The sequence below is a fragment of the Ceratotherium simum genome, chromosome 4 (assembly GCF_057802395.1).
Source record: "Ceratotherium simum simum isolate JZ-2026a chromosome 4, ASM5780239v1, whole genome shotgun sequence".
Lineage (NCBI taxonomy): Eukaryota > Metazoa > Chordata > Mammalia > Perissodactyla > Rhinocerotidae > Ceratotherium > Ceratotherium simum.
Genome location: NC_141903.1, coordinates 57,185,650 through 57,200,764, shown reverse-complemented (window position 1 = coordinate 57,200,764; position 15,115 = coordinate 57,185,650). Strand labels below are relative to the sequence as shown.

General features: G+C 36.0%; 1 protein-coding gene across 1 annotated transcript in view; it reads right to left on the bottom strand.

Annotated features, from left to right (window-relative positions):
- Window positions 1–15,115, bottom strand: part of PGGT1B (protein geranylgeranyltransferase type I subunit beta) — a 54,224-nt gene that overhangs the window by 5,263 nt on the left and 33,846 nt on the right. The window contains exons 6-7 of the mRNA XM_004420299.3: window positions 12,582–12,627; window positions 5,008–5,192 (exon numbers count right to left, since the gene is read on the bottom strand). Of these exons, the coding sequence (XP_004420356.1) occupies window positions 5,008–5,192; window positions 12,582–12,627 (231 nt within the window). The remainder of the gene's footprint in view (window positions 1–5,007; window positions 5,193–12,581; window positions 12,628–15,115) is intronic.

Below are 15,115 nucleotides of genomic sequence, written 5' to 3'. Positions count from 1 at the left end.
TACTGACATTTGGCTCAATTTTCAGATATGAATCATTTAAATATGCTTTTTTCTATCAAGGCTCTCAGAGAAAGCCTCTGCGGACTTGAGCACTTAAAATTATTATCTTTTTTATCATCTTATCAAATCTACTCTCCTTTTCTTGACCCACCACTCACTATTTCCTTCTTTTGAACCATGCCCAACTAACCTTTTTGTGTCACATTTAGCTAGGTTCAAAACACAACTTCTGCAATCTATTCAACTTAGTCATTTAAAAAAGTGAAATTTAAAAAACAAGCAAAAAAAGTGAAATTTTATCTTCTTATCTTCTTATATATATTATATCACACTTATGATGCTTTTGAGCTATTAGTTAGAAACCGGCAGTAACTGGAACTAAAAATATTTCAAAAAAGAGCAACAAAGTTATCAACAAGATGTTAGAGACAGTTTTGTTTGAGAATAATAAAAAATTATAGCTCTTTAATTAGGAAAGATGGAAGGTAAGACAAATATGATTTTAGCATAAAAATTAGGTAGCTTAAAGATTCAGGACATGTATCTGTCTTCTCTCTCAAGAGCCCACTGAACAGAAAAAATTAAGGATAAATCAAACTGTGAAGAGAACGGGGGTGGGGGGTGAGCAGTGGACAATAGAGTTCAAGAAATTTCTGTAAGACACAAAGCAGTTGAAAGTATGTTAATGAATCAGAGAGCCATGGAAGATAATAGTGATTAATGAAAAAGCATTATTTCTCAAAAAGAAAAACAAAACCAATAAAGTTATGGCACAAATAAGAAACAAACATTCATTTATTTTGATTTAATTAATAGGATACAAGGAAAGAGACTCTTTAGAATCCTGATGCTAGAAACATTTTCCATCAGGGGGCATATGGGTCATTACATAAACAGAAACTATGATCTTAACACTGTATTTAGTTCAGCAATAAACAATATTTACATGATCATAATAAGTGCTGACTACTGGTTTTCAAATTTTAGAATCAACCTACAAGGCAAAGCATAAAACAAAAAATATTTTATTATTGTTACTGAATAAAATTTGAATGTTACCTAACTTGACATTATAAAAGTGAAGGTAAACTGACAGAACTAGAAGGTATAAGAGGAGAAAGGGTTCAGAACTAAAAAAAATATATAAAACCAGTAACAATTTGCTAGAAAAAAGTAAGGTTAAATCTTCATTTTTCATAGCTGAAAATCAAAGATACTGTCTAAAGGTGATAAGTCAAGAAATCAGCATATTATTTAAAGTTATCCACGAGAATTAAAATTGCAAAAAATGTTTAAAAGTGGTTGCCTTTACAAAGTTGTCAAAGACTACCAAGATCATATCAAAAAGACTCAAGAGCCAAACTGAACGGGCTCCTATTGGCTAATGATGGGACAATTTGAGTTTTAAAAATGATGTAATGGATTAAAACATATAAAATTTCAAAATCTATGAGTTCACAATGATACTCAAAGGAAAAAAAGCCTGTAAAACACAATTATTTTATTGGAAAACTTTAGGTGATGCTAGGGAACCAACTCACTGTACTGAATGAACATTATTAAAATTAAGAGAAAGAATTATTTACCTGCCTTTCACTGTACCAACTATACCTCAGGGTAAAGTAATAAAGAATCCTAGTTAGTAAATTTAGAAGGAATGATAGATTATCACCATTTTGCAACCCCCAATGACATAATGGATCTAAGCAATGATCCTCAATGGCTGCTAAAACCATTCCGCAAAAAGGTGACAAGGTTTTTATACACTAACAGCAAACAATCCAAAAGGAACTTAAGAAAGAAATTCTGTTTACAATAGCATCTAAAAGAATTAAATGCGAATAAATCTAACCAAGGAAGTGAAAGACTTGTATGCTAAAAGTTACAAAACACTGCTGAAAGAAATTAAAGCTCTAAAGAAATGGAAAGACATGCCACACTCATGGATAGGAAGAAAACATTGTTGTCACTACTAACCAAAGTGATCTACAGATTCAACGCAATCTCTATCAAAATTTCAACACCATTTTTTGTAAGAAATTGGAAAACCAATCCTAAAATTCATATGAAAGTGCAAGGGGCCCCAAATAACCAAAACAATCTTGAAAAAGAATAAAGTTGGAAGACTCATACTTCCTGACTTTGAAACTTACTATAAAGCTACAGTAATTACAATAGTATGGTACTGGCATAGGGACAGACACATGGACCAACAGAATAGAACTGAAAGCCCAGAAATAAACGCTCACATATATGGTCAGCCAATTTTCAACAAGGGTGCCACGACCATTTAATGGGGAAAGGACAGTCTTTTCAACAAATGGTACTGGGAAAACTTGATATCCACATGCAAAAGAATGAAGTTGGACTCTTACTTTATATCATATACAAAATTTACTCAAAATGGATCAAAGAGACCTAACTCAAGAGCTAAAACTATAAAAATGTTGGAAGAAAACACTGGGGAAAATCTTCATGACACTGCACTTGGTACAACAAAAGAAAAAACAGGTGAATTGGACTTCATCAAAATTAAAAACTTTTGTGCATCAAAGGATATTATCAACAGAGTGAAAAGGCAAACACGAAATTGGAGAAAATATTTGCAAACCTTTTTCCTGATAAGGGATTAATATCCAGAACATATGAAGAACTTGTACAACTCAACAAGAAAAAAACCAAATAACCTGATTAAAAAACGGGCAAAGGACTTGAATAGACATTTCTCCAAAGATATACAGATGGCCAATAAGCACATGAAAAGATGCTCGATATCACTAATCATTAGGGAAATGAAAATCAAAACCACAACAAGATACCACTTCACATCCAACAGAATGGCTATTACTAAAAAAACAGAAAAAACAAGTGTTGGTGAGGATGTAGAGAAATTGGAACCCTCATACACTGCTAGGGGGAATGTAAAATGGTGCAGACACTGTGGAAAACAGTTTGGTGGTTCCTCAAAAAGTTAAAAATAGAGCTACCATATGATCCAGCAATTCCACTCCTAGGTAAATAAATATCCAGAAGAAACGAAAGTAGAGACATGAACAGATATTTGTACACCAATGTCATAGCCACCTTATTCACAATAGCCAACAGGTGGAAACAACTAAAGTGTCCACCAACAGATGAATGGATAAACAAAATGTGGTATACATACAACAATAGAATACACATACATATACTATGTATACAAACAATGGAATACTACTCAGCCATAAAAAGGAATGAAATTTTGATATATGTTACAATATGGATCACCTTGAGCACACTATGCTAAGTGAAATATGCCAGACACAGGACGACACATATTATATAATTCCACTTACATGACGTACATAGAACAGGCAAATTCACAGAGAAAGTAGAATAAAGGTTACCAGGGGCTGAAGGGAGGGGAGAATGGGGAGTTAGTCTTTAATGATTACAGAGTTTATGTTGAAGATGATGAAGAAGTTTTGGGTATAGATAGTGGTAATGGTTACACATCATTGTGATTGTAATTAACACTACTGAATTGTACACCTACAAATAGTTAAGCTGACAAATATTACATTATATATATTTTTCCACCATAAAAAAAAGTAAAGAGGAAAAAAAGCTGATGGGCTCCCTTATAACAGAGAAATCAGGTTTGACAATTCTGGAGCCCTTTGATCAAAAGGAGAAACAACCAGCAATTATGTGTCTCTTGATGTGATGCAACAAGTAATATACATTATCACTGACAAGATATTTAATAATAATATGGAATTATGGCTGATTTTTTAGATCTGATAACGATACTACAGTTGTGGTTTTTTAAAAGTTACTTTCATTTAGCAATTATATCGAAGAATTTCCAGATAATACAAAAAATGGTATCTGAGATTTGCTTTAAAATAATACAGTGAGAGAGAGGGAAGTGGATAGGAGTATGGATGAAGGAAGGCTGGCTTTGGGATGAAACTGTTGAGATTGGTTGATGGACATATAGGGGTTCATTATATATAGTCTACTTTTAAATATGTTTGAAGTTTTCCCCAATTAAAAAAATTAAAATGGTACATCTGAGGAATAGCACTAGAAGTGAGGAAAGGGAAAGGCTCTTGCCTTCATTGAAAATCATTCTGTTTTCTGAATTTATTTCAACCATAGGTAGGAATTTTGTTTAAGAGAAAAATTTAGGATATTATGTAAAGGATGAACATTAGACTTTTGCTAGATTTCAGAATATCAGAACTAAGTGACATTGTTTAAAGGTGAAAAGGCATTTTTTTTTTTTTTTGGTGAAGAAGACTAGCCCAGAGCTAACATCTATCGCCAATCCTCCTCTTTTTGCTGAGGAAGATTGGCCCTTGGCTAACATCCATGTCCATCCTCCTCTACTTTATATAGGATGCTGCCACAGCATGGCTTGACAAGCAGTGTGTCGGTCTGCGCCCAGGATCAGAACCTGCGTACTTAACCTCTATGCCACCGGGCTGGCCCTGAAAAGGCAATTTTAAGAGAAAACTTGTGGGTATTTAGTGACTAAAAACCTCATGGAATTAGGTATATCAAAAGGTAGTAGAGATGGGGAAAAATGTATTAACATATCAATTAACACATTTCAGAAGGTTTCCACAAATAAATTAAAAAAAAATTTCAAATGGTTTTTAAAGAAATGGCTCATGGTTTATCTTTTAAGATTAATATCTTCCCATAAAACCTTTACTGGTATGTTCAGACAGACCCCCGCTCTAGATGGACTACTGGTCAGTTTCAGTAACAAGTTTTTTGTGACCTTATACCTACTTCCTTACCTAGCTTCTGGGCCACTTGAGTTTTATAAGAATGGGAATTTTCAAGTAGATAACTGAAGTCTATGGAAAAACCAGAGACTAGCTTTGGGAGAGCAACAGGAAAAACTTAGTAGCCTAAATCTAACAATATTTAATGAACATTACAAAGACCAAACTCTTTAAGCACAGCTTACATTAACACAGAATATAGGTTTGTCATTTTCATTATTTCTCTTACCTTTAGAGTTGCTCCCACCCAAAAAGAATAACAGGTGTCTACAGGCTTATTAGGTCTTCCATGGTAACCATTTTGTTGCCTCATTATACACCACCTCTTTATCCTGTTCAATTCTTTTTCTGAAAAAACTTCTTCTAGTTTACCCATCAGACACAGGGATGCAATGCCACAAAAAGTGGATCCTCCTGTTAATAAAAACCACACAATACTTTAAACGTCAAGTTAGACATCTAGGGAAATAATATAAAATGGTTGGAAGAAAAAAAAAGCGATTAAAGAATTCTAGAAAATAGTGAAATAAACGTAATTTAAATTTAAAAGACAATTATAATTTTAAAATAGCCACTAAGCACTGAAGTCTTCAACATTAATATGGAAAGAGAAAAGAATTTAAAATAATTTAAAGCTAAAAGAAACATTTTTCTTATGAAAAAAAGACTCAGGGAGATTAAGGAACTTGTTATAAATTACATGGTTAATGGCAGAGTTGAAACTAAAATCTAGGACCACCACTCCCTCTCCAGGACTCCATCACCTCAGTCTGATTTTAATTCCCTTAAAGACAGTATATTGCTTATGAATTGAAGTTCAATCTGCCTCAAGCTACAGACTAATTTTCATACATAAGATAAACAAGCTAGAAGCTGACGTGCAGATATGATACCTAGTCAGCTTAAGAAATTTAAGGAAGAAAAGTTTGAGCGAGGGGAGAGGGACAGAGTGTGTGTGTGTGGGGCGGGGGGAAGAAAACTGTATCTGGAAGTAGATGCACAGTGAGTATCCACACCCGCTATGGTGGACTGAACAATGCCCCCCAACGATATCCAGGTCCTAATCCCTAGAACATGTGCATGTTACCTTACACGGAAAAAGGGACTTCGCAAATACGATTAAATTAAAGATCCTGAGATGGGGAGATTATCCTGGATTATCTGGGTGGGCCCTAAATGTAACCACAAGCGTCCTTATAAGAGGTGGGCAGAGGAAGATTAAACTACAGAAACAGGAGGCAATGTGACTATGGAAGCAGAGATTGGAGGGATGCGGCGACAAGTCAAGGAATGTCGGCAGCCGCCAAAAGCTGGAAGAGGCAAAGGAACAAATTCTCCCCTGGAGTCTCCAAAAGGAACCAGCCCTGTTGACATCTTGATTTTAGCCCTGTAAGATGCAGTTCAGACTTCTGGCCTCCAGAATTGTAACAGCATAAATTTGTGTTGTTTTACACCCCTAAGTTTGCAGTAAAATGTTACAGCAGCAATAGGAAACCAATATACTCAAAAAGGTAATAAATTTCCTCAGAAAATGAAAAGTCAGTATTTTCCATAAAGGAATAGAAACAACACGTTCCACTAGCACTATTTGTTATCAACTCCAAACAATGTGAAAACACTTATACTTCCAATTTATTACAACTTCACTTAGTGATTTTTATTAATTTCAGCTATTTAAATGGATTGTTCCTTGGACCTAAACAAAATAAGTTAGAGAAAGCCAAATACCATATGATTTCACTCACATGTGCAAGATAAAACAACAACAACAAACACACACATAGATACAGAGAATAGATTGGTGGTTACCAGAGAGAAGGGGAGAGGGTAGGAGTGGGAGGAGGATGAAGGGGGTAAAAGGACACATGTGTACTGTGAAGGATGGCAATTAGACTTTTGGTGGTGAGCACAATGTAATCTATACATAAGTTGCAATATAATGATGTATACCTGAAATTTATATAATATTATAAACAAATCTTACCTCAACAAAAAAATTAATTAAAAAAATAAAATAAATGGATTGTTCCTAATATGCCTCATCCTGTACCTTTCCTTCTGGTGTTACAAATCTCGGATGTATTCTCTGGAAAAGGAAAAGTGAAGATTCCCTCTAGAAAGCTCAAGGCAGCTATCACATTAAAAGGGTTACTGTCAGTAAGAACTATTTAATCTTCAGAATTTTTCCCAATTAGTTGGGAGATCTATGTTAATCATGAGTGAATTAAAACAGAAAAGCAAAACAAATTTGTCACAACCTTTAGAAGACCATCTATTAAGCGACCATCGATCTTATTTCCCCTTCACCGACCTACTAGTTTCAATTTCTCTTTCATAAGCTGGCCATGACTTCACATATTATAACATCATTACACATAAAGCCTCTAATAGACAGTATGTAATCTTTAAAACTAACTACCAAAAAGTAAAAAGAGGCATTTAATTGTTACTCTCCAAATTACTTGTTAGGATTCTTTAAAGCAAAGTGACGCAATTCAAAAGTAAAAATACTCTTTACTTGCTTAAATCACCAGATTTTGAAAATAATAACTTCTGAAGTAAGTTTGGGCTCTCAGCAGCCAAAAACAGTTATAAACAGTTATGCTTTAAGCTAAAATTCATTTACCAACATTTACCCGAGAGGTTCTTGTTTTACACAAAATTCTAAGAAACTAGTTCTAAAAATCTGGATTAAAAGTAGTACATTAGTGGCCGGCCCGGTGGCGCAAGCGGTTAAGTGCGCGAGCTCTGGGTTCAGATCCCGGGCACGCACTGACGCACCGCTTGGCAAGCCATGCTGTGGCAGAGTCCCGTAAAAAGCGGAGGAAGATTGGCAGATGTTGGCACAGGGCTGATCTCCTCACAAAAATAAATAAATAAATAAATAAAAGTAGTACGTTAGAAGAGTGTTAGAGACAGACATAAAACAGCAAGAAAAGATAGGTAACATCTTGACAATAAGTAAATTAAGAAATACTAAAAGAACGCAGGTATAAGAACTCAAAGAGAATATTGTTTTGGGGCTATATAGGATTAGGTCAATAATTCCCACAAGTTTCAAAAAACTTCAAGAATATTACATCATTATATTACAGTACAATACAAGAATTGCTTCTCATAATAATGACCTGAATTCATCAAGAAAAGGTTAAATTGTGTTCATAATGCCTTGGTTGAAGAATGTATGAAAATAATCTTCTTTATCGAAGGCATATAACAGTAAGAGAATATTAGGGCACATGCAAATAAGAGACAGACTTCCATCTGAAATTGCTAAAAATTTGCCACCTAAACTGATATGTCTCAGTTATACGGATAATTAATGTATGCAGAGTACCTCAGTCATAAAATATCACAGCTGGAAGGGACCATACAGGTTCTCTCTCACCAACCTACCCCAGTTCTTCCAGGGGTGGGTAAAGGAGGTGTTCCCAGCTCTAGCTCTGTATTCAAAGGAGTTGAATGCTTAGATGAAATTAAGCCAAAGAGAATTTAATATTTCTCTTCTGGGATTAAGGAGTAGAGATATTTTAAAAGAATCATGAAATCATAATTTATCAGAAATTTTATATTATGAATCCTGAGAGGAAAAAATAGTTTTAATCCTAGCAACACAGGAAAATTCAATTCTTCCAAAACACATGAAGATTTTACCCTAAAACTGTACTATTGTAAGAGAATCACTAGGATAAATAGAATCATTACATTTGATGATCATGGCCTAGAAGGTTCCAGTGTGCCTGTTTAGTTTTCATGACAAATGGGCTCCAGGCTAAGCAGTAGTTAGAGAAGAGCAGATGAATTAAGAACACAACATTGTATTAAATAACATTTAGACTACAGAATTAGGAAGAAAAGCATATGAAGAAACTTGATTATTATCAAACTAGCAGAAGTACACATTCTAAACTCAGCCTTCTCAGCTTTGGGATGCAGAGTAGGATACAGGATAACCAATTCATTGAATACATACTGAACTACTACAAATGTATAGCACGTATGGAGTAAGACACGAATAAGACATGATCAGCTTACAAGCTAGCAGAGAAGATAAGGTAAACAAGGGTAAGTACTGTGAAAATGGTATGTACCAAGATTACGGGAACACAGCAAAGGGAGAAGGTGCTCAGGGCTAGCAGGAACAAGAGATGGTGAAAGGTTTTACAGAGAATGTGACACTGGAACCAGGCATAAAAAGATGGGTAAAACTTGGAAGTTTAATAAAAGGGAAATGAGGAAAAGTAGGTGGAGGAGAAGTACTTCAGGCCAAAAAAAAAAAAGAGAATATCAGCCAAGTCCAGAGGTAAAAAGGCATGTAAGAACACGTGGAGACTACATTTTCTCTACAGCTTAAAGCGCATGGAAGGGATCACTTACCTGACAAAGCTAGGCTGGAAACGGATCACAGAGAACTAAACTAAAGGATGTAAATGTGGGCAGAATGGTATTGCTGAGCAAGCAAAGGGTTTCAAGTGGGTTACGACACTTATCTGACAAGTGAGCCTACTAGGTAAGTTACTTAACTTCTCTGAGTAAAATGACAGTAATTATTGCGGTGGTTTTGTACTGTGTTAACTTGGCTAAGCTAGAATTCTGTTTCCCAGAATCCCCTTCTCTGTATGGCCTGAAGTTAACAGAAATCTGTGTAAGATTTGTAAGGTGGAAGTGAAGCAGCAGCCATTGCCCTGGTTGTGGTTAGAGGAGGTAAGAGACAAAGGCAGAGGTGCTGAGAGATTCCAGCTTGCCCTTATTCTCTCAAATACTTGGAATCCAAGTTCTTCTTAATTCCTGTCGTGGTGACATCAGGCCCACAAACAGATGCAGGAGCAACAGCCCTCCGCAGGCTCCTCCATCACAGTCACCCTCTGGCAGCTGGATGTGCTGGCTCTCCAGATTCCCCTGCAAGGTCTGACTTGTCCACCTGTGCCAGTGCTTCAGCAGGGCTTGTCAGTAACTTTTCCCTGATCCACAAACTACCCCTTTCAGGTCCTTATTTCTCCATTTTCTTAACACAACTATGTAAAATCTCATTCTTATAATAAATTCTTAGTCTTTAATATTCATAGTGGTTTTGCTTCTCTGATTGAATCCAACTAATACAAAGATGCCTACTCTCAGAGGGCTGGCGTGAGAATTAAAGGAGACTAAACGGTAGCTGGCACAGAGCAGCTGCTTAATAAATCAATTCTTTTCCTTTTAGCCTATAGATCAAGGATTAAAAACTGGTGACCTATGGAGGACAACTGTGTGACTGGCAAATTAAGGGAAAAAAAGCCACACAGAACAAGAGATTAAACACCCCAAATTCTGAGTTTCTGGCTTCCATGAAATATCAGTAGATTTAGTGGTAGTTCCACATTCCCAAACAGCAAGAACAGGCTTGGGAAGAAGGAAAGAGGAGAACGATGGTTTTAAAAATGTGCAGCTTGAGATAGTGAAGTGATATCAAGGTAGATATGCCTGGCAGGCAGATGGAAAGGGGGCTATGCAGCTCAGAAGCAACAGTACAGATTTGGAAACACGGTTTGAGCACCATCAACACAGGGATGATGACAACGAACCAGCTGTTAGTTCATTCAACTATGTGCCACACGTGTTACAGGTGTCAGGGATACAACAGTGATTAAAACAGGCCAAAATCTCTGTTCTCATGAGTCTTACATTATGTGAGGAGAGATAGACACAAACAAAGAGATAAAATATAATGATACAGAGAAAAATAAAGCCAGAAAGGAGAATAGGGAAGAAGGTGTGGGTATGTGGTTGGTGTGCATTTCTATAGGGGGTGTGTATGTGGGTGGTTTGCAAATTTAAATAGGGGGCTTATCCAAAAATATCATTTGAGCCAAAACCTGAAGAAAGTGAAATAAAGCCAGAGAACAAAATGACTTCACAGGGTGGTCAAACTGCAGGACTGCTTTTTAGGAAGAGGTTTCACTTGCCACCAGTGTACATAGTAACAAGATAAGACAGGGAAGGAAAGCTATACCAAAGTCCTCTAGAGTGGTACTTCTCAGCCTATCTAACCTCATCGAACACATTATAATACCTGACACCACAGTGCCCTGAGGCGAGTGCTCCTGGCCATCTTACTAGGGACTCCAGACACCCCGGTCCTGCTTGGCTGCCCAAAGGCTAAGGGAGCAATAGCTTTGGCATACCTATAACCCATTTGCGGTACACCAATATACTGTGGCACTCTGATTAGGAAGCCCTCTTCTAGGGTTTTAGACCTCAAATTTACCAAGCCAAATTTAGAGATAAAAGGAGGGAAGCTTTTTGGCATGAATCACAGTCCATCACTGATGATCTTGATGGGTGCAATCCCACTCAAGTCATACTGACTCAAAATCACAACTTGTGTGACTGAGCAAGATTTTTTCCTGACAGGATCCATCACAGAGTATCATGTTTGAGCGGCCCTCTCTGTTTCATATCCCAGAGAATGTAATCCCAATTTCTTGGGAACAAGAGTGTCTGTTCCACAGGTCTCCTGTACTAGTAAGGTTTCTCCTCAGCCATTAACACCCTTTACAATAGTGAGCACCAGACCCTGTCTTCTCAGAAATTCTTACAGATGCCAGATTTCCTCTTTGTGCGACTACAAGTATATCCCTCCTTACCAAGTGCTGTTGCCAGCTTGACCCACCCCCAATCTCGTATAGACTCAGGCACACACAAGAATTAAGTTGTCCTAATTATAATATGGCTTCAAAGGAAAATCCAAGACAGTCTTCTTTATACTCCTTAGTGACACACACTCTACAAATACTTACATTAAAGGAAGCAGTAAAGACGTGAGAGAGGGAGGAGATACCTGATAGGACAAGGTCCCAGGGGAAGTACAAGGACACAGGGTTGAGGAGTATGTATTAAAAACATCTTTTTATACATGTTTTATAGTTTATAAACCACTTTTCCCCATATCTCTTATAATCCTAACAAGAACCTTAAAGAAAGATATAATTATTTCTACTCTGTTGATAAGGCAACACTCAGAGAGATTAAGCGAGGAGCCAAGGTCGCACAGCTAGTGTCAGGCTGAGACCTGAATACTGATCTGTTCTTTCCACTCCATCACACTGGCAGAGGGATGGACACGACAGGTGAGCACAAAAAAATTGCTGTGATCAATGGGAAATAAGGAGTTCACTCAGAAAGCCTCCTTGATCTGGGCTTTATCTTTTTAAAAAAAGAGTATGGAAGCTTATTTACTTTTACATGGAAAAATTCAATGTGCAAGAGTTCAGTCTATTGATGTGCTGACAAACTAAGCGACTAACATCTCACAATTCTGGTTCTGCCAAAAGTAGGGGAAAATGTGAAAGAAGAGATTATACTAATGTATGTACTGAACATATACTATGTATCAAAATGTTTTATGACTATGACTAAAGATAATTATATTAAAGGCAAATAAAAAATTTTCATTTACTCACAAATTCATTACTCATATTTAATATTCTGCATCTAGCCTTTTTTAGTGTTATGCCAAAGAAGAAAACTTGCTGTTTTCTAACAATATCCTAAGAAATCATCCCAAGATATTTTCATGAAGTAAACACTTGAAAAGATTACCAGAAAATATTGTATGAACATTCTCGTCTGAATAATCTCTGAATGATTAATGACCTAGAAGAGGCTCACATTGGCACAACAGTCTCAAAAGAGAGAAGGAGGAAACATACTCAAGCTGCACCAAGGGTTGAGACAAACTTCTGAGGTCCTCCATGTTGAAGATACCATGAAGCTATTTAAAAGAACAAAAGAAACTACATGTTCATTTATTTTAAGATGCCTTACCATGAGATTCAAGTCCAGCTCCCTGTGCCAACCCATTGTCATAGGACTGAAAAAGAAAAACATTGTTCAGTTTAATAGGGAAATAAAAATAATTTAAATAAGTTGCCATTATGCTAATTTTTTCCCTCTTGATCTAATTTTATTTCCCCTTTACATCTTCCAAAATACTTACTCTTTTCCACAAAGAAGTAGATCTAGGCATTTTCAAAACCTGCTCTTGTCTTATTCATCATGCCAAATTATTAAATGTATATATTGGGCACATTCTGAGAATTGATTGTTCACAGATGGCATCTACATATTCAATTTCTACCCAATAAAAAGCTCCAAGCCTTATCCTCTCCCACTTGCAAGAATATGTGAGTTTATGAAAAATATAAGCATTTTATACTCATAAAACATTATAAATATGAAACAAATCTATTTTGAGCCTTTTGAGTAGCCAAGGATAACGGTGTCTGCCTAAATTTGAATCTCCCCACATATCCTACAAAATCAAAACTGAACAAGAACAATACAACTATATAAAACTGAAACCTTAGCAAAGCTGGAAGACATGTTCAAATTACCTGTCTACAGAAAAAGAAACACCCAATCCCAACAAGCTGTCTTTCATACTCCTGATACATTTTTACAGAGAGCAAGGGCAATTTGTGAAAAATCGTGAGGAAGAGAGAGGGAGCTAATGGCAGGTCTGAGATTGATCTAAAATTACTGCCTGAAAGAGAAAGTCTACTCTAACTGTGAAATACAGGCAGTCCTTGCTTTGCACAGTTCCAATATGCACAAATGCCCCATACGTACCATGGCTTGTTAAACAACACAACTTGGTTCAAATTTCAGTAACCATGGTATGTATATTAACTGTGAGTGATCACATAAAGTATAAACTTGCTGCTAGCTCCTCAGTCCACAGATCACTACATAAATAACAGATGTGTCTCATGATGGTGACCAATCATGTTACCTTTTTCAAAGTCCGTTAGTAATTTGTCACTGCGCATGTTATTATAACAGTTCACACACAGACAGCAAAGTATGTGGCTGTACTGTCTCTTAGTAATAAACCCACGTGACATTTTAAAAAACAGCATAACCAAAAGAGGAGATTGGCCACCAAAGATGAAAGTGCAGTAAAGAAATGAAAAGCAATAGCACTGGAAAGGAAATTGAGTTCAAACATAGAGTTATAGAAGAAATAGCTGATCATGGGAATGTTGACAGTATCGCTGTTTGAGACTACATACGTAGCCAAAGAGCTAAGTGAAGGCGAAATATCTACATGAGTGAGGAGAGTAGTTAAGATGAAAAGGATTAAGATAGTCTAGAAAAGTGATGCTGGCAAACACTTCACAGAAAAAGAACTCTCAGAGCTATTTCACAACAATGATAACGCAAAAGATAAAATGTTGAAAGCTGATACAAACTTAGAAAAGAGTATATCATTTATCAAGACAGTAAAGACGCTCACTGCATATACTGTTATATAACGAGAAGGCAAAGCATGGTTCAAACTACTTTTTATAAATTTTTTGCAAATAAAACACTTTAATTCTCAATATTACTAATATTTTAAATTATAGTGTGCTAAATAAATATATTGGTCTTACTATTAAAAAAATTCTCCATATATTTATAACTGACAGTAAGAGTTTTTAATGTTTTGGCAAAAAATTGTAAAGGTCACAGAACAACAGTGATTTTTCCCATTGATGATTAAGATCACTTTGCATCATTTCAGGTTGCATGATCATCATTACAGTCTGGTACTACCATGCAGAGTGAGGACTGCCTCAACTGAAAGAGTTCTGGTAAAACTCAGCACTGACTAGAGGCAAGGGACTTAAGAGACCGTGTAAGCCAAGGTGGCAGTGTTCAAAGAGCATAACTCTGGTGAAGACAGTTAAAAAGGAAGGGAGAAGGGCCCTTTGAAGATCAGATAATAAAGGAAAAGTCAAAAGAGAAAAATTTAGAGACCTAGGAAACCAAAGAGAACCTCTCCTACTAGAAAATCATAGAACTCAGAACTCTTCCCACATCGCTAAAAAAAAAAAAAGCAAAAATAAAATAATACTCAGAAATCAAACTTTGTTTCTTTGCATTGAAAAGAGGGAATTCTTGTAAGAAAAAAAAATCCACTAAATGACTAAAAAGAAAAAGACAAGTCAGTACAAAGTAACTCTGAGATGAAAACACGGTGATCAGAATGAAAACATCTCAGTATATGAAAATCTGCTTCCATCTCTACAAAACAGTGACAAAGCAGAAGAAACCTGTAATACAGCACCCCAATTACAAACTTAATTACATATCATCAAACAAGCATTTGGGATATGAAAAGGAAATTAAAAATTAAAAGCAGAAAGGGACAAATAGTAAGAAGAAATAAAGAGAGAGTTAATTTCAGAAAAGAAAGGGGAAAAAAAGACAAACTAAACAAAAATGAAGACTAAATTATAGGATGCCTAAAGAATAACAGTCTCAAATGAAAAGACACTAAGGGACATTAAAGAAAGGCTGAAAACAGCCAAAAA